General features: G+C 48.3%; 1 protein-coding gene across 5 annotated transcripts in view; it reads right to left on the bottom strand.

Moving 5' to 3' along the window:
* Window positions 1-16,438, bottom strand: part of LOC140408991 (mesoderm induction early response protein 3-like) — a 73,514-nt gene that overhangs the window by 15,434 nt on the left and 41,642 nt on the right. For all 5 annotated transcript variants that reach the window (XM_072496998.1, XM_072496996.1, XM_072496999.1 and 2 more), the window contains 3 exons: window positions 14,717-14,789; window positions 12,564-12,715; window positions 10,028-10,109 (listed from right to left, as the gene is read on the bottom strand). In XM_072496998.1, the coding sequence (XP_072353099.1) occupies window positions 10,028-10,109; window positions 12,564-12,715; window positions 14,717-14,789 (307 nt within the window). The remainder of the gene's footprint in view (window positions 1-10,027; window positions 10,110-12,563; window positions 12,716-14,716; window positions 14,790-16,438) is intronic.

The following is a 16,438-nucleotide window of genomic DNA, read 5'->3' as shown; positions in this document are numbered from 1 at the left end:
AAGATCTATTTAGGAGGTTTTGTGGTATAGACGGTAGTGTCCCTGTTTCTAAGCCAGAAGCTCCAGGTTCAAGTCCTATTCAGGACTTTACGGCCAAGGAAATTGCATTCTTTTTTTTAAATAAACAATTTTATTCTTCTCCTTTTTCACATTTAGCATATTTACAACAAATAATTAACAATAACAAATACAATGGCAACCCCCCAGACAACAATCGCCTCGTACCACCCAGCCTCAAACAGCTCCCAACATTTTGAATACAAAATACCAATGAAAAAGAATCATCATTAATTTATACAGTCCAACCCCCCTCCAACTAATGTTTAATGTCATCCAATTCATGAAAATGTAAGATGAACAAGGCCCATGAGTTGTAGAACCCTTCCATCCTCTCCCTCAACTCGAACTTTACTTTCTTGAGTGTTAAGAATTCCAGCAAGTCCCCCAGCCATGCCGCGGCACAGGGCGGAGAAGCTGACCTCCACCCCAACAGAATCCACCTTCGGGCAATCAGTGAGGCGAAGGCTAAGGCATCTGCCTCCACACCCGCTTCCAACCCTGGCCGGTCCGACACCAGGAATATGGCTTCTAGGGGACCGGATTAGAGTCTCACATGCACTACCTTTGAGATTACTCTAAAGACCTCCATCCAATATCCCTCCAGTTTTGGGCAGGACCAAAACATATGAACGTGATTTGCGGGGGGGGGGGGGGGGGAAAGCACACCATTCACAAACCTCACGCATGAAGTTGACACATTCACCTGCCCTCAACCCCCACCCCAGCTCCTCCAACTTCGCAAACCGGCCTCCCAGAAACAAAACCTTTAATACCCTAACTCCCCTCTCCTCCCATCTCTGAAAATTCCCATCCCATCTACCTGGTTCAAATTTCTGATTCCCTCAAATCAACATTTCCCTTGACCCCGCCCACAATTCAAAGTGCTGGCGCAACAGCCTCCAGATCTGCAGCGTCGCCACTACCATCGGACACTGAGTATTTCCCTGATCATGAGTGGCGCTGTTGCCAACGCCCTCAACCCAACCTCCTGCATAGACTCTCCTCCATTCTAACCCACTGGGACTCCCCAATCTAACCTAGCCGCACAACTTCTCAGCATTCGCCGCCCAGTAATAATACAATACATTTGGGAGACCAGACTGCCATCCTCTTTGCAACAGAACCTTCTTAATCCTAGCCACCTTACACCCACCCCCAAATAAACGAGGTAATCCTCTTTGCTACTTCCTTAACAACGCCTTTGGTAAAAAGATCGGCAGGCACTGAAAAATGAACAAAAACCAGGCCAAAACATTAATCTTAATTGCCTGCACCAGACTTGCCATCGATAGAGGAAGACAATCCCATCTTGCTAAATCCCCCTTCACTCCCCCCACTAAACTAGTGATGATATATCTACGGAGCTCCCCCCAATCTCATGCCACCTGCACCCCCAGGTATCTAAAGTTACCACCCTATGGAATGGCAACCCCCCCCATCCCAGGCCGGGACACTATAAAATATTCGCTTTTGTCCAAATTTAGTTTACACCCTGGAAAAGACCCAAACACTCTAAGCAGCTCCAATATACCACCCATCGACACACTTGGTTCCGACACATACAATAGCAAGTCGTCTGCGTACAAAGATACCCTATGCTCCACATTCTCCGCTCCACATCCTCCCCCCCCCCAACCGCACTATCACCCTCCTCACCCCCAAACTTCTCAACACGATGGCCAAAGGCTCAATCGCAAGCGCAAGCGCAAACAGGGGGGAACGTAGGACACCCCTGCCTGGTCCCTCAGTGTAGAGCAAAATACTCAGAATTCATATTATTCATGAGGACACTCACCCTCGGCTCCCTGTAAAGTAATTTTACCCAATCCACAAATCGCAGCCCAATCCCAAACCGCTCCAAAACCGCCATCAAATACCTCCAACTCTATCCAGTCAAATGCCTTCTCGGCGTCCAGCACCACTACTACCTCTGTTTCCTTCCCCTCCGCCGGTGCCATAACAACATTCAGAACCCTTCTCATGTTTGAAAAAAAGGTGCATCCCTCTTACAAACTTCGTCTGGTCTTCCCCTATCATTTTCTGGAGGCACTCCTCCAACCTACCCGCCAACATCTTTGCATCTACATTTAGGAGTGATGTGGACCTATACGACCCACACTCGATTGGATCCTCATCCTTCTTGAGCAACAAGGAGGTCGATGCCTGCCTCAAAGTGGCAACACCCACTTCCCTATCGCCTCCTCAACATCCCCACTATCAGCGGCGCCAGCTTATCCCTAAATTTTTTTATAGTATGCCACGGAAAACCCATCCTGCCCTGCTATCTTCCCCAACTGCATCCGCCCAATCGCATCTTTTATCTCCTGCTCCCCTATCACCTCCTCCAATGTGGTCCTATCCTTCTCCCCCAACCTCGGATATTACAAACCATCCAGGAATTCCAGCATTCGCTGATCTTCCCCCGGTGGTTCCGACCTATACAACCTCTCATAGAACTCCTCAAAATGCCTATTAATCTTGTCCGGAGCCACCACCAACTTCCCTGTCCCATCCCGAACCTGAACAATTTCCATTGCCGCCGCCTCCCTACTAGCTAGCATGCGCCTCACCTTAGAACATAGAACATAGAACAATACAGCGCAGTACAGGCCCTTCGGCCCACGATGTTGCACCGAAACAAAAGCCATCTAACCTACACTATGCCATTATCATCCATATGTTTATCCAATAAACTTTTAAATGCCCTCAATGTTGGCGAATTCACTACTGTAGCAGGTAGGGCATTCCACGGCCTCACTACTCTTTGCGTAAAGAACCTACCTCTGGCCTCTGTCCTATATCTATTACCCCTCAGTTTAAAGTTATGTCCCCTCGTGCCAGCCATATCCATCCGCGGGAGAAGGCTCTCACTGTCCACCCTATCCAACCCCCTGATCATTTTGTATGCCTCTATTAAGTCTCCTCTTAACCTTCTTCTCTCTAACGAAAACAACCTCAAGTCCATCAGCCTTTCCTCATAAGATTTTCCCTCCATACCAGGCAACATCCTGGTAAATCTCCTCTGCACCCGCTCCAAAGCCTCCACGTCCTTCCTATAATGCGGTGACCAGAACTGTACGCAATACTCCAAATGCGGCCGTACCAGAGTTCTGTACAGCTGCAACATGACCTCCCGACTCCGGAACTCAATCCCTCTACCAATAAAGGCCAACACTCCATAGGCCTTCTTCACAACCCTATCAACCTGGGTGGCAACTTTCAGGGATCTATGCACATGGACACCTAGATCCCTCTGCTCATCCACACTTTCAAGAACTTTACCATTAGCCAAATATTCCGCATTCCTGTTATTCCTTCCAAAGTGAATCACCTCACACTTCTCTACATTAAACTCCATTTGCCACCTCTCAGCCACCTTCTCTCCACTCATAGACTGCTCCCCTCGCCCGCCTCAATTGGCGCACCACCTTCCTTGTGGATAGTCGATCAAAACTCGCCTGCAACTCCAACCTCTTTTCCAAAAAAAATGTTGGATCCATATCCTTTGCATACCTCCTGTCCACATCCAACATCTCATCTAGTCACCTTTGCCACTCCACCCTCTCCTCCTTTGCCTTAAACAAGATCACCTCCCCCCTCACCACTGCCTTCAAGGTTCCCATACCACCGCCTGCGAGACCTCACCCGTACAATTAAACCATACATATTCCTCAATCACTTCTCCGATCTCATCACAAACCCTCAGTCCCCCAACAGCCCGACATCCAATCTCCACTCCTGCCTCTGCACTATTCCCTTCTCCAACGCCATATCAACCCAGTGTGGTGCATGGTCCGACATCAATTGCCGAATATTCTGACCTCTTGATCCCAGCCAACAGTGACTTCCCCACCACAAAAGAAAAGTCTACCGCGAATAGGCCTTATGAACTGAAGAGAACAAAGAGTACTGCCGCTCCCCCGGGTGCAAGAAACTCCAAGGGTCCACTCCTCTCATTTCCACCAATCAAACATTTTATTTTATTATTTTTTATAAATTTAGAGTACCCAATTCAATTTTCCCAATTAAGGGGCAATTTAGCATGGCCAATCCACCTACCCTGCACATCTTTTGGGTTATGGGGGCGAAACCCACTCAAACACGGGGAGAATGTGCAAACTCCACACGGACAGTGACCCATGAATCGAACCTGGGACCTCGGTGCCGTGAGGCTGCAGTGCTAACCACTGCGCCACCATTCTGCTCTACAATCAAACATATACTTTTCATGGAAAATCTTCGCTACAAAGAACAGCAACAAAAAAACCTTTTAACCTCTATAACAGTATGACGTAAGAACATTATTCAAAGCTACATATATACATTCTCCTACTCTTCACTTCCGTCCCAAGCCTTCTGCCTTCATAAATGCCTCCGCCGCCTCCATCATCTCAAAATAAAAGTCTCTGGAGTTGTAGGTCACCCTTAACTTTGCTGGATATACCACTCCAAACAGTACTAAACTGTCGCACAATGTCACCTTCACTCGGCCGAAAACCGCTCGCCGCTTTGCCAGTTCCACCGTCAAGTCCTGATAGATACGAACCTCGGCACCAGCCCACTGTACCTCACGCTTCTTTTTTGCCCAGTTCAATACCTTCTCATTCATGTGATATGTGTGAAAACAGATAATCACAACCCTTGGCGGCTCGTTCAACTGAGGCTTAGGCCTCAGCGACCGATGAGCTTGGTCCAATTTATACCAAGAAGGTTCTTCTCTCCCCCATCAGTTCTGCCAACATCTTGGCAAAGTACTCTGTCGGCCTCGGGCCCTCCAGCCCCTCGGGCAGGCCAACAATCCTCAAGTTTTGTCGTCTTGGGTAATTCTCCATATCTTCCAGCTTTGCTTGCAGCCCCTTATTGGCCTCAACCACCCTCTGCAGCTCGGCCCCCATCGAGTGGAGCTGATCGCTGTGTCGCGACATGGCCTCCTCCACTCCCTTAATCTTCTCACTCTGTTCACTCACCTCGGCCGACACCTTTGCAACCGGTGCAATAGCCTCATCTGCCAACGCCTTCAGTGCCACCGCCATCTCCTTTCTCATCACCTCCATATGTTTTGCAACTGCTGTAAGCAGTGCGGCTGCACCCAGCGGCCCGGCCTCCGCCTCTCGCCAGCCCCCGGGCTGGTCCTCACGCTAGACGGCAAGCTCACATTCTGTCCCTTCCTCGCTGCTGTTTTCCTCTGGATTTGGGATATCTTTCACCTTCTTTACAGCTTTCTAATCCTTCATTAATTGCCCCCAGGATCGGGCATTAAAAATTCCGGAAAAAAATAAATATATATACACATCAAGCAGGAGCCTCCCAACGTGCGACGATCCCTCTACATGCCGCCTTCAGCTGCGTCGTGTTCTGGGCTGAACACCACCACTTCTGCTGCCTGGTGCACTGGACCCAACCCCGCCACTCTGACTACATCGTGCTCTGGACCCAGCTCCGCAGTTTCGGCTGCCTTCTGTTCTGGACCCAGCCCCGCTGCTCCGGCTGACTCATGTTCTCGGCCCAGTCCAGCCCCCACCCACCACTCCGGTTACTTCAAGCACGAACCTCAGTCTCACTTCTCCAGCTGCTTCACACTCTGCCCTCAGTCCCACTGCTCCACACTCTGCCCTCAGTCCTGCTGCTCCGGCTGCTTCACACTCTGCCCTCAGTCCTGCTGCTTCACAGTCTGCCCTCAGTCCCACTGCTCCACACTCTGCCCTCAGTCCTGCTGCTCCAGCTGCTTCACACTCTGCCCTCAGTCCTGCTGCTCCAGCTGCTTCACAGTCTGCCCTCAGTCCTGCTGCTCCAGCTGCTTCACAGTCTGCCCTCAGTCCTGCTGCTCCGGCTGCTTCACACTCTGCCCTCAGTCCTGCTGCTCCGGCTGCTTCACACTCTGCTCTCAGTCCTGCTGCTCCAGCTGCTTCACAGTCTGCCCTCAGTCCTGCTGCTCCGGCTGCTTCACACTCTGCCCTCAGTCCTGCTGCTCCAGCTGCTTCACACTCTGCCCTCAGTCCTGCTGCTCCGGCTGCTTCACAGTCTGCCCTCAGTCTTGCTGCTCCAGCTGCTTCACACTCTGCCCTCAGTCCTGCTGCTCCAGCTGCTTCACACTCTGCCCTCAGTCCTGCTGCTCCGGCTGCTTCATACCTGCCCTCAGTCCTGCTGCTCCAACTGCTTCAGTCTGCCCTCAGTCATGCTGCTCCAGCTGCTTCACAGTCTGCCCTCAGTCCTGCTGCTCCAGCTGCTTCACAGTCTGCCCTCAGTCCTGCTGCTCCAGCTGCTTCACACTCTGCCCTCAGTCCTGCTGCTCCAGCTGCTTCCATTCTGCCCTCAGTCCCGCTGCTCCAACTGCTTCACACTCTGCCCTCAGTCCTGCTGCTCCGGCTGCTTCACACTCTGCCCTCAGTCCTGCTGCTCCAGCTGCTTCAGTCTGCCCTCAGTCCTGCAGCTCCAGCTGCTTCACACTCTGCCCTCAGTCCTGCTGCTCCAGCTGCTTCACACTCTGCCCTCAGTCGTGCTGCTCCAACTGCTTCAGTCTGCCCTCAGTCCTGCTGCTCCAGCTGCTTCACAGTCTGCCCTCAGTCCTGCTGCTCCAGCTGCTTCACACTCTGCCCTCAGTCCTGCTGCTCCAACTGCTTCAGTCTGCCCTCAGACCCGCTGCTCCGGCTGCTTCACAGTCTGCCCTCAGTCCTGCTGCACCAGCTGCTTCACATTCTGCCCTCAGTCCTGCTGCTCCGGCTGCTTCACAGTCTGCCCTCAGTCCTGCTGCTCCAGCTGCTCCACACTCTGCCCTCAGTCCTGCTGCTCCAGCTGCTTCACAGTCTGCCCTCAGTCCTGCTGCTCCAGCTGCTTCACACTCTGCCCTCACTCCTGCTGCTCCAGCTGCTTCACACTCTGCCCTCACTCCTGCAGCTCCAGCTGCTTCATATCTGCCCTCAGTCTCACTGCTCCAGCTGCTTCACACTCTGCCCTCAGTCCAGCTGCTCCGGCAGCTTCACACTCTGCCCTCAGTCCTGCTGCTCCAGCTGCTTCACACTCTGCCCTCAGTCCTGCTGCTCCGGCTGCTTCACACTCTGCCCTCAGTCCTGCTGTTCCAGCTGCTTCACAGTCTGCCCTCAGTCCTGCTGCTCCGGCTGCTTCATATCTGCCCTCAGTCCTGCTGCTCCAACTGCTTCAGTCTGCCCTCAGACCTGCTGCTCCAACTGCTTCAGTCTGTCCTCAGTCCTGCTGCTCCAACTGCTTCAGTCTGCCCTCAGTCCTGCTGCTCCAGCTGCTTCACACTCTGCCCTCAGTCCTGCTGCTCCAGCTGCTTCACAGTCTGCCCTCAGTCCTGCTGCTCCAGCTGCGTCACAGTCTGTCCTCAGTCCTGCTGCTCCAACTGCTTCAGTCTGCCCTCAGTCCTGCTGCTCCAGCTGCTTCACACTCTGCCCTCAGTCCTGCTGCTCCAGCTGCTTCACAGTCCGCCCTCAGTCCTGTTGCTCCAGCTGCTTCACACACTGCCCTCAGTCCCGCTGCTCCAACTGCTTCACACTCTGCCCTCAGTCTCACTGCTCCAGCTGCTTCACACTCTGCCCTCAGTCCAGCTGCTCCGGCTGCTTCACACTCTGCCCTCAGTCCTGCTGCTCCAGCTGCTTCACACTCTGCCCTCAGTCCTGCTGCTCCGGCTGCTTCACAGTCTGCCCTCAGTCCTGCTGCTCCACACTCTGCCCTCAGTCCTGCTGCTCCGGCTGCTTCAGTCTGTCCTCAGTCCTGCTGCTCCAGCTGCTTCACAGTCTGCCCTCAGTCCTGCTGCTCCGGCTGCTTCATATCTGCCCTCAGTCCTGCTGCTCCAACTGCTGCAGTCTGCCCTCAGTCCTGCTGCTCCAACTGCTTCAGTCTGTCCTCAGTCCTGCTGCTCCAGCTGCTTCACACTCTGCCCTCAGTCCTGCAGCACCAGCTGCTTCACAGTCTGCCCTCAGTCCTGCTGCTCCGGCTGCTTCACAGTCTGCCCTCAGTCCTGCTGCTTCATATCTGCCCTCAGTCCTGCTGCTCCATATCTGCCCTCAGTCCTGCTGCTCCGGCTGCTTCACAGTCTGCCCTCAGTCCTGCTGCTCCAACTGCTTCACAGCCCGCCCTCAGCCCTGCTGCTCCAACTGCTTCAGTCTGCCCTCAGTCCTCTGCTCCAACTGCTTCAGTCTGTCCTCAGCCCTGCTGCTCCAACTGCTTCAGTCTGCCCTCAGCCCTGCTGCTCCAACTGCTTCAGTCTGCCCTCAGCCCTGCTGCTCCAACTGCTTCAGTCTGCCCTCAGTCCTCTGCTCCAACAGCTTCAGTCTGTCCCCAGTCATGCTGCTCCAGCTGCTTCACAGTCTGCCCTCAGTCCTGCTGCTTCAGTCTGCCCTCAGTCCTGCTGCTCCAGCTGCTTCACACTCTGCCCTCAGTCTTGCTATTCCAGCTGCTTCAGTCTGTCCTCAGTCCTGCTGCTCCAGCTGCTCCACACTCTGCCCTCAGTCCTGCTGCTCCAGCTGCTTCACAGTCTGCCCTCAGTCCTGCTGCTCCAGCTGCTTCATATCTGCCCTCAGTCCTGCTGCTCCAACTGCTTCACAGTCTGCCCTCAGCCCTGCTGCTCCAAATGCTTCAGTCTGCCCTCAGTCCTGCTGCTCCAACAGCTTCAGTCTGTCCTCAGTCCTGCTGCTCCAGCTGCTTCACACTCTGCCCTCAGTCCTGCTGCTTCAGTCTGCCCTCAGTCCTGCTGCTCCAGCTGCTTCACAGTCTGCCCTCAGTCTTGCTGCTCCAGCTGCTTCAGTCTGTCCTCAGTCTTGCTGCTCCAGCTGCTTCAGTTTGTCCTCAGTCCTGCTGCTTCAGTCTGCCCTCAGTCCCGCTGCTCCAGCTGCTTCACACTCTGCCCTCAGTCCTGCTGCTTCAGTCTGCCCTCAGTCCCGCTGCTCCAGCTGCTTCACACTCTGCCCTCAGTCCTGCTGCTCCAGCTGCTTCAGTTTGTCCTCAGTCCTGCTGCTCCAGCTGCTTCACTCGGCCCTCAGTCCTGCTACTCCAGCTGCTTCAGTCCGCCCTCAGTCCAGTTGCTCCAGCTGCTTCATATCTGCCCTCAGTCCCGCTGCTCCAGCTGCTTCACAGTCTGCCCTCAGTCCTGCTGCTCCAGCTGCTTCACAGTCTGCCCTCAGTCCTGCTGCTCCAGCTACTTCACAGTCTGCCCTCAGTCCTGCTGCTCCAGCTGCTTCAGTCTGCCCTCAGTCCTGCTGCTCCAGCTGCTTGATATCTGCCCTCAGTCCTGCTGCTCCAGTCTGCCCTCAGTCCTGCTGCTTCACACACTGCCCTCAGTCCTGCTGCTTCAGTCTGCCCTCATTCCTGCTGCTCCATATCTGACCTCCGTCCTGCTTCACACTCTGCCTTCAGTCCTGCTGCTCCACCTGCTTCACACTCTGTCCTCAGTCCTGCTGCTTCAGTTTGCCCTCAATCCTGCTGCTCCAGCTGCTTCATAGTCTTCCCACCGTTTCGGCTGCCTCGCGTTCCTGATTTGGGCCCGCTGTCTCGATGGCCTTGGGCATCTCAGACTCCGCCCCTGCCACTCCAACAGCCCCGCCTCAAGAGCTCGACTGCCCCGCACTCCCAGGGGGTTTATCACCAGTTTTAAACTGGTTCTGTTTTGCCGCTCATTGCTCGAGCTCCAAAGTCCGAAAAAAGGTTGAGAAAAGAAACCACCGCCCCCCCCCCAAAACGCCGAAAAAAATGTCCGCGGCAGGAGCCTCCCTCTTTAGCGACCGCTCGCGTCCGAGCGCCACCGGAAGCCGCATTCTTAAAGTGGCTAACTGCGTAGAGTACCAATCCCTTTCAACATATTGCAAATGCCAAGAGCAGGACATATTTCTGGTCAGCCATGTGATTGAAAGAAATTGGGGCATCTACTACCACTCTGCACTACAACATGCATATAAAACTGTTGCCATATAAAACTGTTGCCACAACAGTTATAGACTCCTTGGGGCCTTACCTCGTGTAGCCTTTACATTTGAGTGGTAACTTCCGATTGCTTCCTTAACACCATAGTTACATTTTACAAGTTCATATAGTGCCTGGAGAGAGTTTTAAAAAAAAAAAGAGTATTAAATCCACATACAAAACAAGTTGAATATTTTACTTGGCAACTGAAGGTGGTTAACTGATGGAAATGTACCGGTGTCTATAGTGTTCTAACATCTCAAATCTCATTTTAATTTACAAGTAAATATTTTAGATTGAAATAAAGTGATGATTTAATTCATTGAAACAAAAGTTCTGTTATTCAGCAACGAGTGTCACTTCCTCCCCCTCCCAAAACCTGGGGCACATTAAAACAATCCTCATAATTAATATCCTCGATTTTTACTGCTTATAACTAAATGAGTCAAGTTTTTGTTTTATATTTTCCTCTTTTTTTCAGTCTCCAATAATTTCAGTGAGCACTGCTCATTCATCTATTACTCAGTTCCTTAAAGCGATTGGCTCACCTCACACATATTCACAATAAGTGTACACATAAGCAGAAAGTATTTAAAGAGCTACCTAAAAAGCTAGTCACTAAATGAAACATTAAATTAAATTCTGTTATGTGAAGAGGTATCCAGTTGGATCCAGTTGATCTCTTTTGCTTTTATCAGCTGGGTTCTTAAGGTCAGGGAAGCCCAGCCAATACAGGTTGAAAACAGAAACAGATGCATACAACCTCCTTCAAAAGGTTTCAATGATCGATCTGCCTCCTCAGAGCGGATTGATTACTCCCATCCCAACACCCCAATCCCATATCACCTCCAATAAAACTGGATGTGTTCAAGCAGCCTTGGGATTTGGTTAGAACATTTAAATTTTTTAGTTTCCACCTAGTTTTGGGGCGGGGGGGGGGGTTAAACTACACCTTTTCCTCCATTTATAGTTACTGGTACCACATTAATTTTTAAATAGTCATCTCAATTTGTCCTGCCACATTCAAAAGGTCGGTGCACTCCAGATCTGTTCCCACAACCTCATTAAAATTCCACTATTTAGTTCATATTGTGTCTCCTTACAAAATGCAAAACTGCACCTACATTTCATTTCCATTGCTCATTTACTGTTTTATCTTTTCAACTCAATGAAATGAGCCCTTAACCTGGCTTAGCATTTACCAAAATCTCCAGAACCACATCTAGCTCTGTTTTCTTTCCCATTGGGTTGGAAACATAATCAAGATAGATCCCTGAATTCTTCCAGTCTTTGCTCTACACACGTTTTCGCCATCTTGTCCCTCAATATGACACCACAGTTCTTGCATCTTTCTGAAAATTGCTCCTCGATCTCCTTACCACTTTTTGACAGTTTACAATATTCACCCAGTATGTAATAGCTTCTCTTTTATTCTTTAATTCTATTAGGTCCTTTCTTTTCACCCTCAAGGGCATTATTTCTTTTCACTGCCACAACAGTATCTTAGATCATTACCGTGACCACCATCCAACAACCCTCATTCCCCCTTTCTCTTCCCTGTCTTTTCTGGGAGTCAAGAATATTAAGTTCCCAAGTTTCATTGTTTTATAAAAATATATATTTTCATTAAAGATTTTAATTTACAATAAATTTTATAAATCCCACATCCCAAACAGTGGATGTAACACAGAACAACCATACGCACCTCACCCATAAAAGGAAAAATAAAATAGTGAAAAATACATAAATAAAAATTTTTAAAAAACTTTTTATAAGTCAACCTTTGAAGCTTCAAAAATGCCTTCCAAAAATAAAAAGAGGGCTCAATTTAGACAGTTAACATAAAATGCTAATTGAAAGGACCCATTCCTGTTCATCAGTCACCATGCACAATCAGTACTGTGTGGGCAGATCTTGAACTTCCACACAACTTTTGTTTTGGGGGGAAAGAGTGGAGAAGAATATATTTTATTCGGTTTTTAACATTTTATACGTAAAACAAAACAATACAAAGCAAAAATAACAGCAGACCCCCCCCTCACTCTACCAACCAATACATATATAACTCGAAAAATAACCCCACCCCCACTTCTGCAGCTAACTGTGACCAACGCCTCAAAGTGAAGAATAAACAGGTTCCATCTCTCATGGAATCCCTCAAACCCCCCCCCCCCCCTCCTCAAGATGAACTTAACCTTCTCAACATACAGAAACTCCATCAGGTACCCCAGCCACATTGAGGAGCAGGGTCAACAGGATCTGCCTGCGAGCAATCAGCAAGGCGAAGGCTGAAACATCTGCCCCGCCTGCAGCTCCATCAGGTCCAACACCCCAAATATGACCTCAGGGAACTGAGCTCCAAATCCAAGATCGCTGACATGATGCTGAAGAAGAACCCCAAAACCTCTCCAAATTCGGACAGGACCAAAAATATGTACATGGTTGGCTGGGTCCCTCTCACACCGCTCGCAAGTGTCCAAGCTTCCTTGTTTGGGCCAAAATCCATTACAGGAAATACAGTAATGATGCAGTGCATGACAGAATTCTAACCAATTATGTATCAGATTTGTAATTAAACAAATATTCACCTGTTCATTGTCCCTTACATGTGTCCCTTCAGGTATGCCACCAACACCTTTCTCATCTGCAGATCTCTTAGTTGCTTCATGCAAGAATTCCTTTACCGTACTTTCAGGAAGCAAATAGGGAGTCCAAAGTAATTGATCCTCATTTTCATAGACTAGAAATAAAGTACAGGTTACAGCAACTACCAATAAGCTTTATTGAAACAAGTATTTTCAACACATCATGCAACTAAAAAGGCAACATATATTTTGATGAAAGCTCTAAACAGCTTTTACTTAATTGTCACAAATAACCTTGCAGATTCTCGCTTCTACAATTTTACTTTTCAGCATTTTATTGGTTTGATTTTGGAAATTTGATTTTATACAAATTTTCCTCCTTACTGAATACACTAATTAATGTTTCTGCATTGATGCCACCCTATTATCTGCAGCGCATGAGGAATACACTGCAAAGATTTTATGATCATATTTCATAAATAAGATTTAACAAGCAATTAAAACTGAATCTTCCAAATGCAATGGAGATTATACACAGCAAAATATCTTTCATACATTTCAAATAGAAACACACAGATGCCATCAAATCGTAGAATTCACAGTGCAGAAGAAGGCTGCCCATCGAGTCTGCACCGGCCCTTGTAAAGAGCACCCTACGTAAGCCCACACCACCACCCTATCCCAAGCCGGGAATCGAACCTGGGACCTTGGAGCTGTGAAGCAACTGTGCTAACCACTGTGCTACCGTGCTGCTCATGTAAACAGTACAGTTGGCATTATGGAAAGTAGTGCTAGAAACTGGAAGAATACCTTAAACATACTAACAACTTACATCATTATAGCATCTTTTATGATGTAAATGTCCCAAGTTGGTTCATAAGAGCGTAAATCAGAAAAAAACTAACACCAAGCCAGAGGAGGCAATAGGAAGGGTGACCAAAGACTTGGCCAAAAACAAAGTTTGGGGGGAATCATAAAGGATAGATGGGGAACAGATTTAGAGAGGGAATTCCAGAACGTACAGAGAGACAGCTGAAGGCATGACCACCAATGGTGGGTGAAGGCTGTGGGAGATAGACAAGAGGCCAGAAATGAAAGATTGTAGAGTTCCTTGGCAAATTCCAGATCTGGACATGGTTACAGGTAAGGGAGCACAAAGCCATGGAGTGAGTTGAAACACGAGGATGAGATTATTCAAATAAAGGCATTCCAGGACCAAAGAGTGATGCAGGCCTGTAAGCACAGTGGTGATGGGTGAACAGGCACAGGACCTGGTGCAAGTTAGAAGACAGGAGCAGAGTATTGGCTGAGCCGAGGTTTATTAATGGTGAAAGATGGGAAGCCAGTCAGCAGAACACCTTCACTGTGAATTACTTCCCAAAATGTAACAAGTTATTGACATTTATTTTCTGACTGCATTCATTCACAGGATACTCAATTTAGGTTATGTAAATCATTTCAGGGAGCCAATGTCTTGAAGAGGTGGCAAGGAGAAAATAATAGTTAATGCTCAGTTTATGTAGATTCCATTCAATGAAGCAATATTACTAAAGGGATTCCCAAAGCTGATGCTAACCAAATACACCCATTCCATTCCATCTCGCGAAATAAATGTTCAAGAATACCCGAGAGTTCAGGGGTGAGAGAAGCCGATGTTCTGGCCTTTGGCTCTCCGGTAGCGTGGAGATGGATCCTGTTGGGGTGGAGGAACTCGGAGCCGCTGAAACCGGGGGCGTGAGCAACCTCCCAGATTTCCTTAGGCTGGGGAAAATTAAATTTGCCTGAAGGGGGTCGATGGAAAGGTTCACCCAGAGAAGGAAACCATTCATTGACTTCTTCCAGGGCAGCTAAGTCAGCAGGGAGCGGAGGGGGTTTTGGAGAGAACAAGGTGGAGGCAGAGAGGGCGGTTGGGGTGGGGGGGGGGGAGATGGCAGTGAGGGCGAGTTGTGGTTGTTGGTTACTTATTTAGTTGTGATGTGATTTTCTGTTGTTTTGCTTTTGATCTTGGTTGTGTTTGATGTTAATTTATAAATGCCTTAATAAAAATAAATATTCAAGAATGAAGAGGGCTACAAATAATTGTGACTAAAAGAGAAAAAAAAACATGACCATGGAGTATTAGCTCCAGAATTGACTTCAGGACTTCAGTTCCTTACCTTTATCATCATCTTGGTATCTGCACAGATTGGATGGAATTTCAGCTTGATATTCTGAACCCACCATTATTTCCTAAACAAAGGCAATTCAACATTGGCCATTATTGCCATCCAGCTAACAAAGAGTTATTTTTCAAAAGCAAAATAGTGATTAGACAGGGTTGAGTTTAATATAATGTAAATATACAATAACTTGACTCTGCCGTGGGATTTTCTTCAAAGATGTGAAATAATTTAAATTTAACAATAGGGAGTCCGCTGCTAGCAGTTTGCTTTCTAAAAGTTGCTCAAGATCATTTTTACTTGAAACTAAGAAATTTATTTCAACTTTTGCCCAAGTTATGCTGCAGACGATCTTGGAACTGCAGCAGTTTATTTTAAAAGTGTAAAAGCCCAATATTTAATTGTACAAATATCAAAATCAGACTCAAATTTGGAATTGCATTCTACTAGAAGAACCAATTTCAATTCCACTGACAAGAAATAAAATCACTTTACATGTGACGTAGCAGTTGAAATCAAGGAAAAAGCCTACAATATAAGTGGAAATTAATATATCATCTATGGCAGCTACAGATGAAGATCAAAGTTAACATTTTTTAAAAAACCTGTCAAATAATTGTCGACTAAAAAGCTGCACAGGATTAATTATTAAAATGGAACATTTGAATTTATTGTACTCATGAACACCAGTTTCATAATTTCTAACTTATGGATCTCACATGCTACAAATCTTGCACAATTATTAAGCAAAGCTCAGTAACAATGCACAACTGTAATTTTCTTTTGGATTATCCCACAAGAACTAGACAGAATCATCTCAGCGAATGTATTTTCAGTCAGCAGTAAATCCAAGCGAGACTTAACCAATTTCACTGGGGGGGGGGGGGGGGGTTGGAAAACCCTGGGATCATGGAAGGTGGTATTTATGTGAATGCTGTTCCCTTCGCTAGCAAATTAGCCTTTTCCACAATTTGAACTTAGCAAATGATTACCCAGTTTGAATCACATCTCAGCAAAAAAAGAATAAAATTGAAATTTTACAGTCTGATGCGCTGCGCCAGGCTCGTGGGGAGTAAACAAAATTAACCATCATTGCACTCTATACCATGTCAGGTGAGGCCAAATCAGTTATGCAATTTGATTGTGGCAGGATTGGACGTATGAAAAAACTCATATGAAGGATAGCCACTGTAAGGTTCCACAGCAGCTGATGGGCCATTGTTTTCACGTAATATTTTGGAACTCAAATGTTTTAGATTTTTACAGTGAACCATGGGGGAAACCTAATGTTGTACGTTAATATTACGGATTACACAACCACGAAGAACAGCTAAACCGAAGAGAAAAGAAAGGCGAACCGCAGGAGAAAGGGAGGGGGGAAGGGGGGCAGGAGGATGGGGGGAAAGAGGGAGGAGACAGGGAACAATAGAAGGGAACCAGAGAAGGGGGGGGGGGGGGGCAAGGGAATGATAGCCGGAAGGAGAGCACGGGAAACGATAACAAACTTGGAAAACACACGGAGAGCAAGGAAAATGCGAGCGAGAGACAGGACGAACGAAAAACCGGAGGTGAACGGGAGACGACTACGAAAACCGTCCGGGAGAAGCAAGTAACACCAACACCAGATCCAATCTCGTATTGCCCTCTTTGTATTGGACATAACCAATGTAATTGTTTCTCTGGCACCCAAATGTATATATGCCTCCCCACCCCACCCCA

This window comes from Scyliorhinus torazame, chromosome 3 (assembly GCF_047496885.1).
Source record: "Scyliorhinus torazame isolate Kashiwa2021f chromosome 3, sScyTor2.1, whole genome shotgun sequence".
Classification (NCBI taxonomy): domain Eukaryota; kingdom Metazoa; phylum Chordata; class Chondrichthyes; order Carcharhiniformes; family Scyliorhinidae; genus Scyliorhinus; species Scyliorhinus torazame.
Note: the sequence above shows the minus strand (reverse complement) of the source record. Positions and strands in the feature narration are given on the sequence as shown.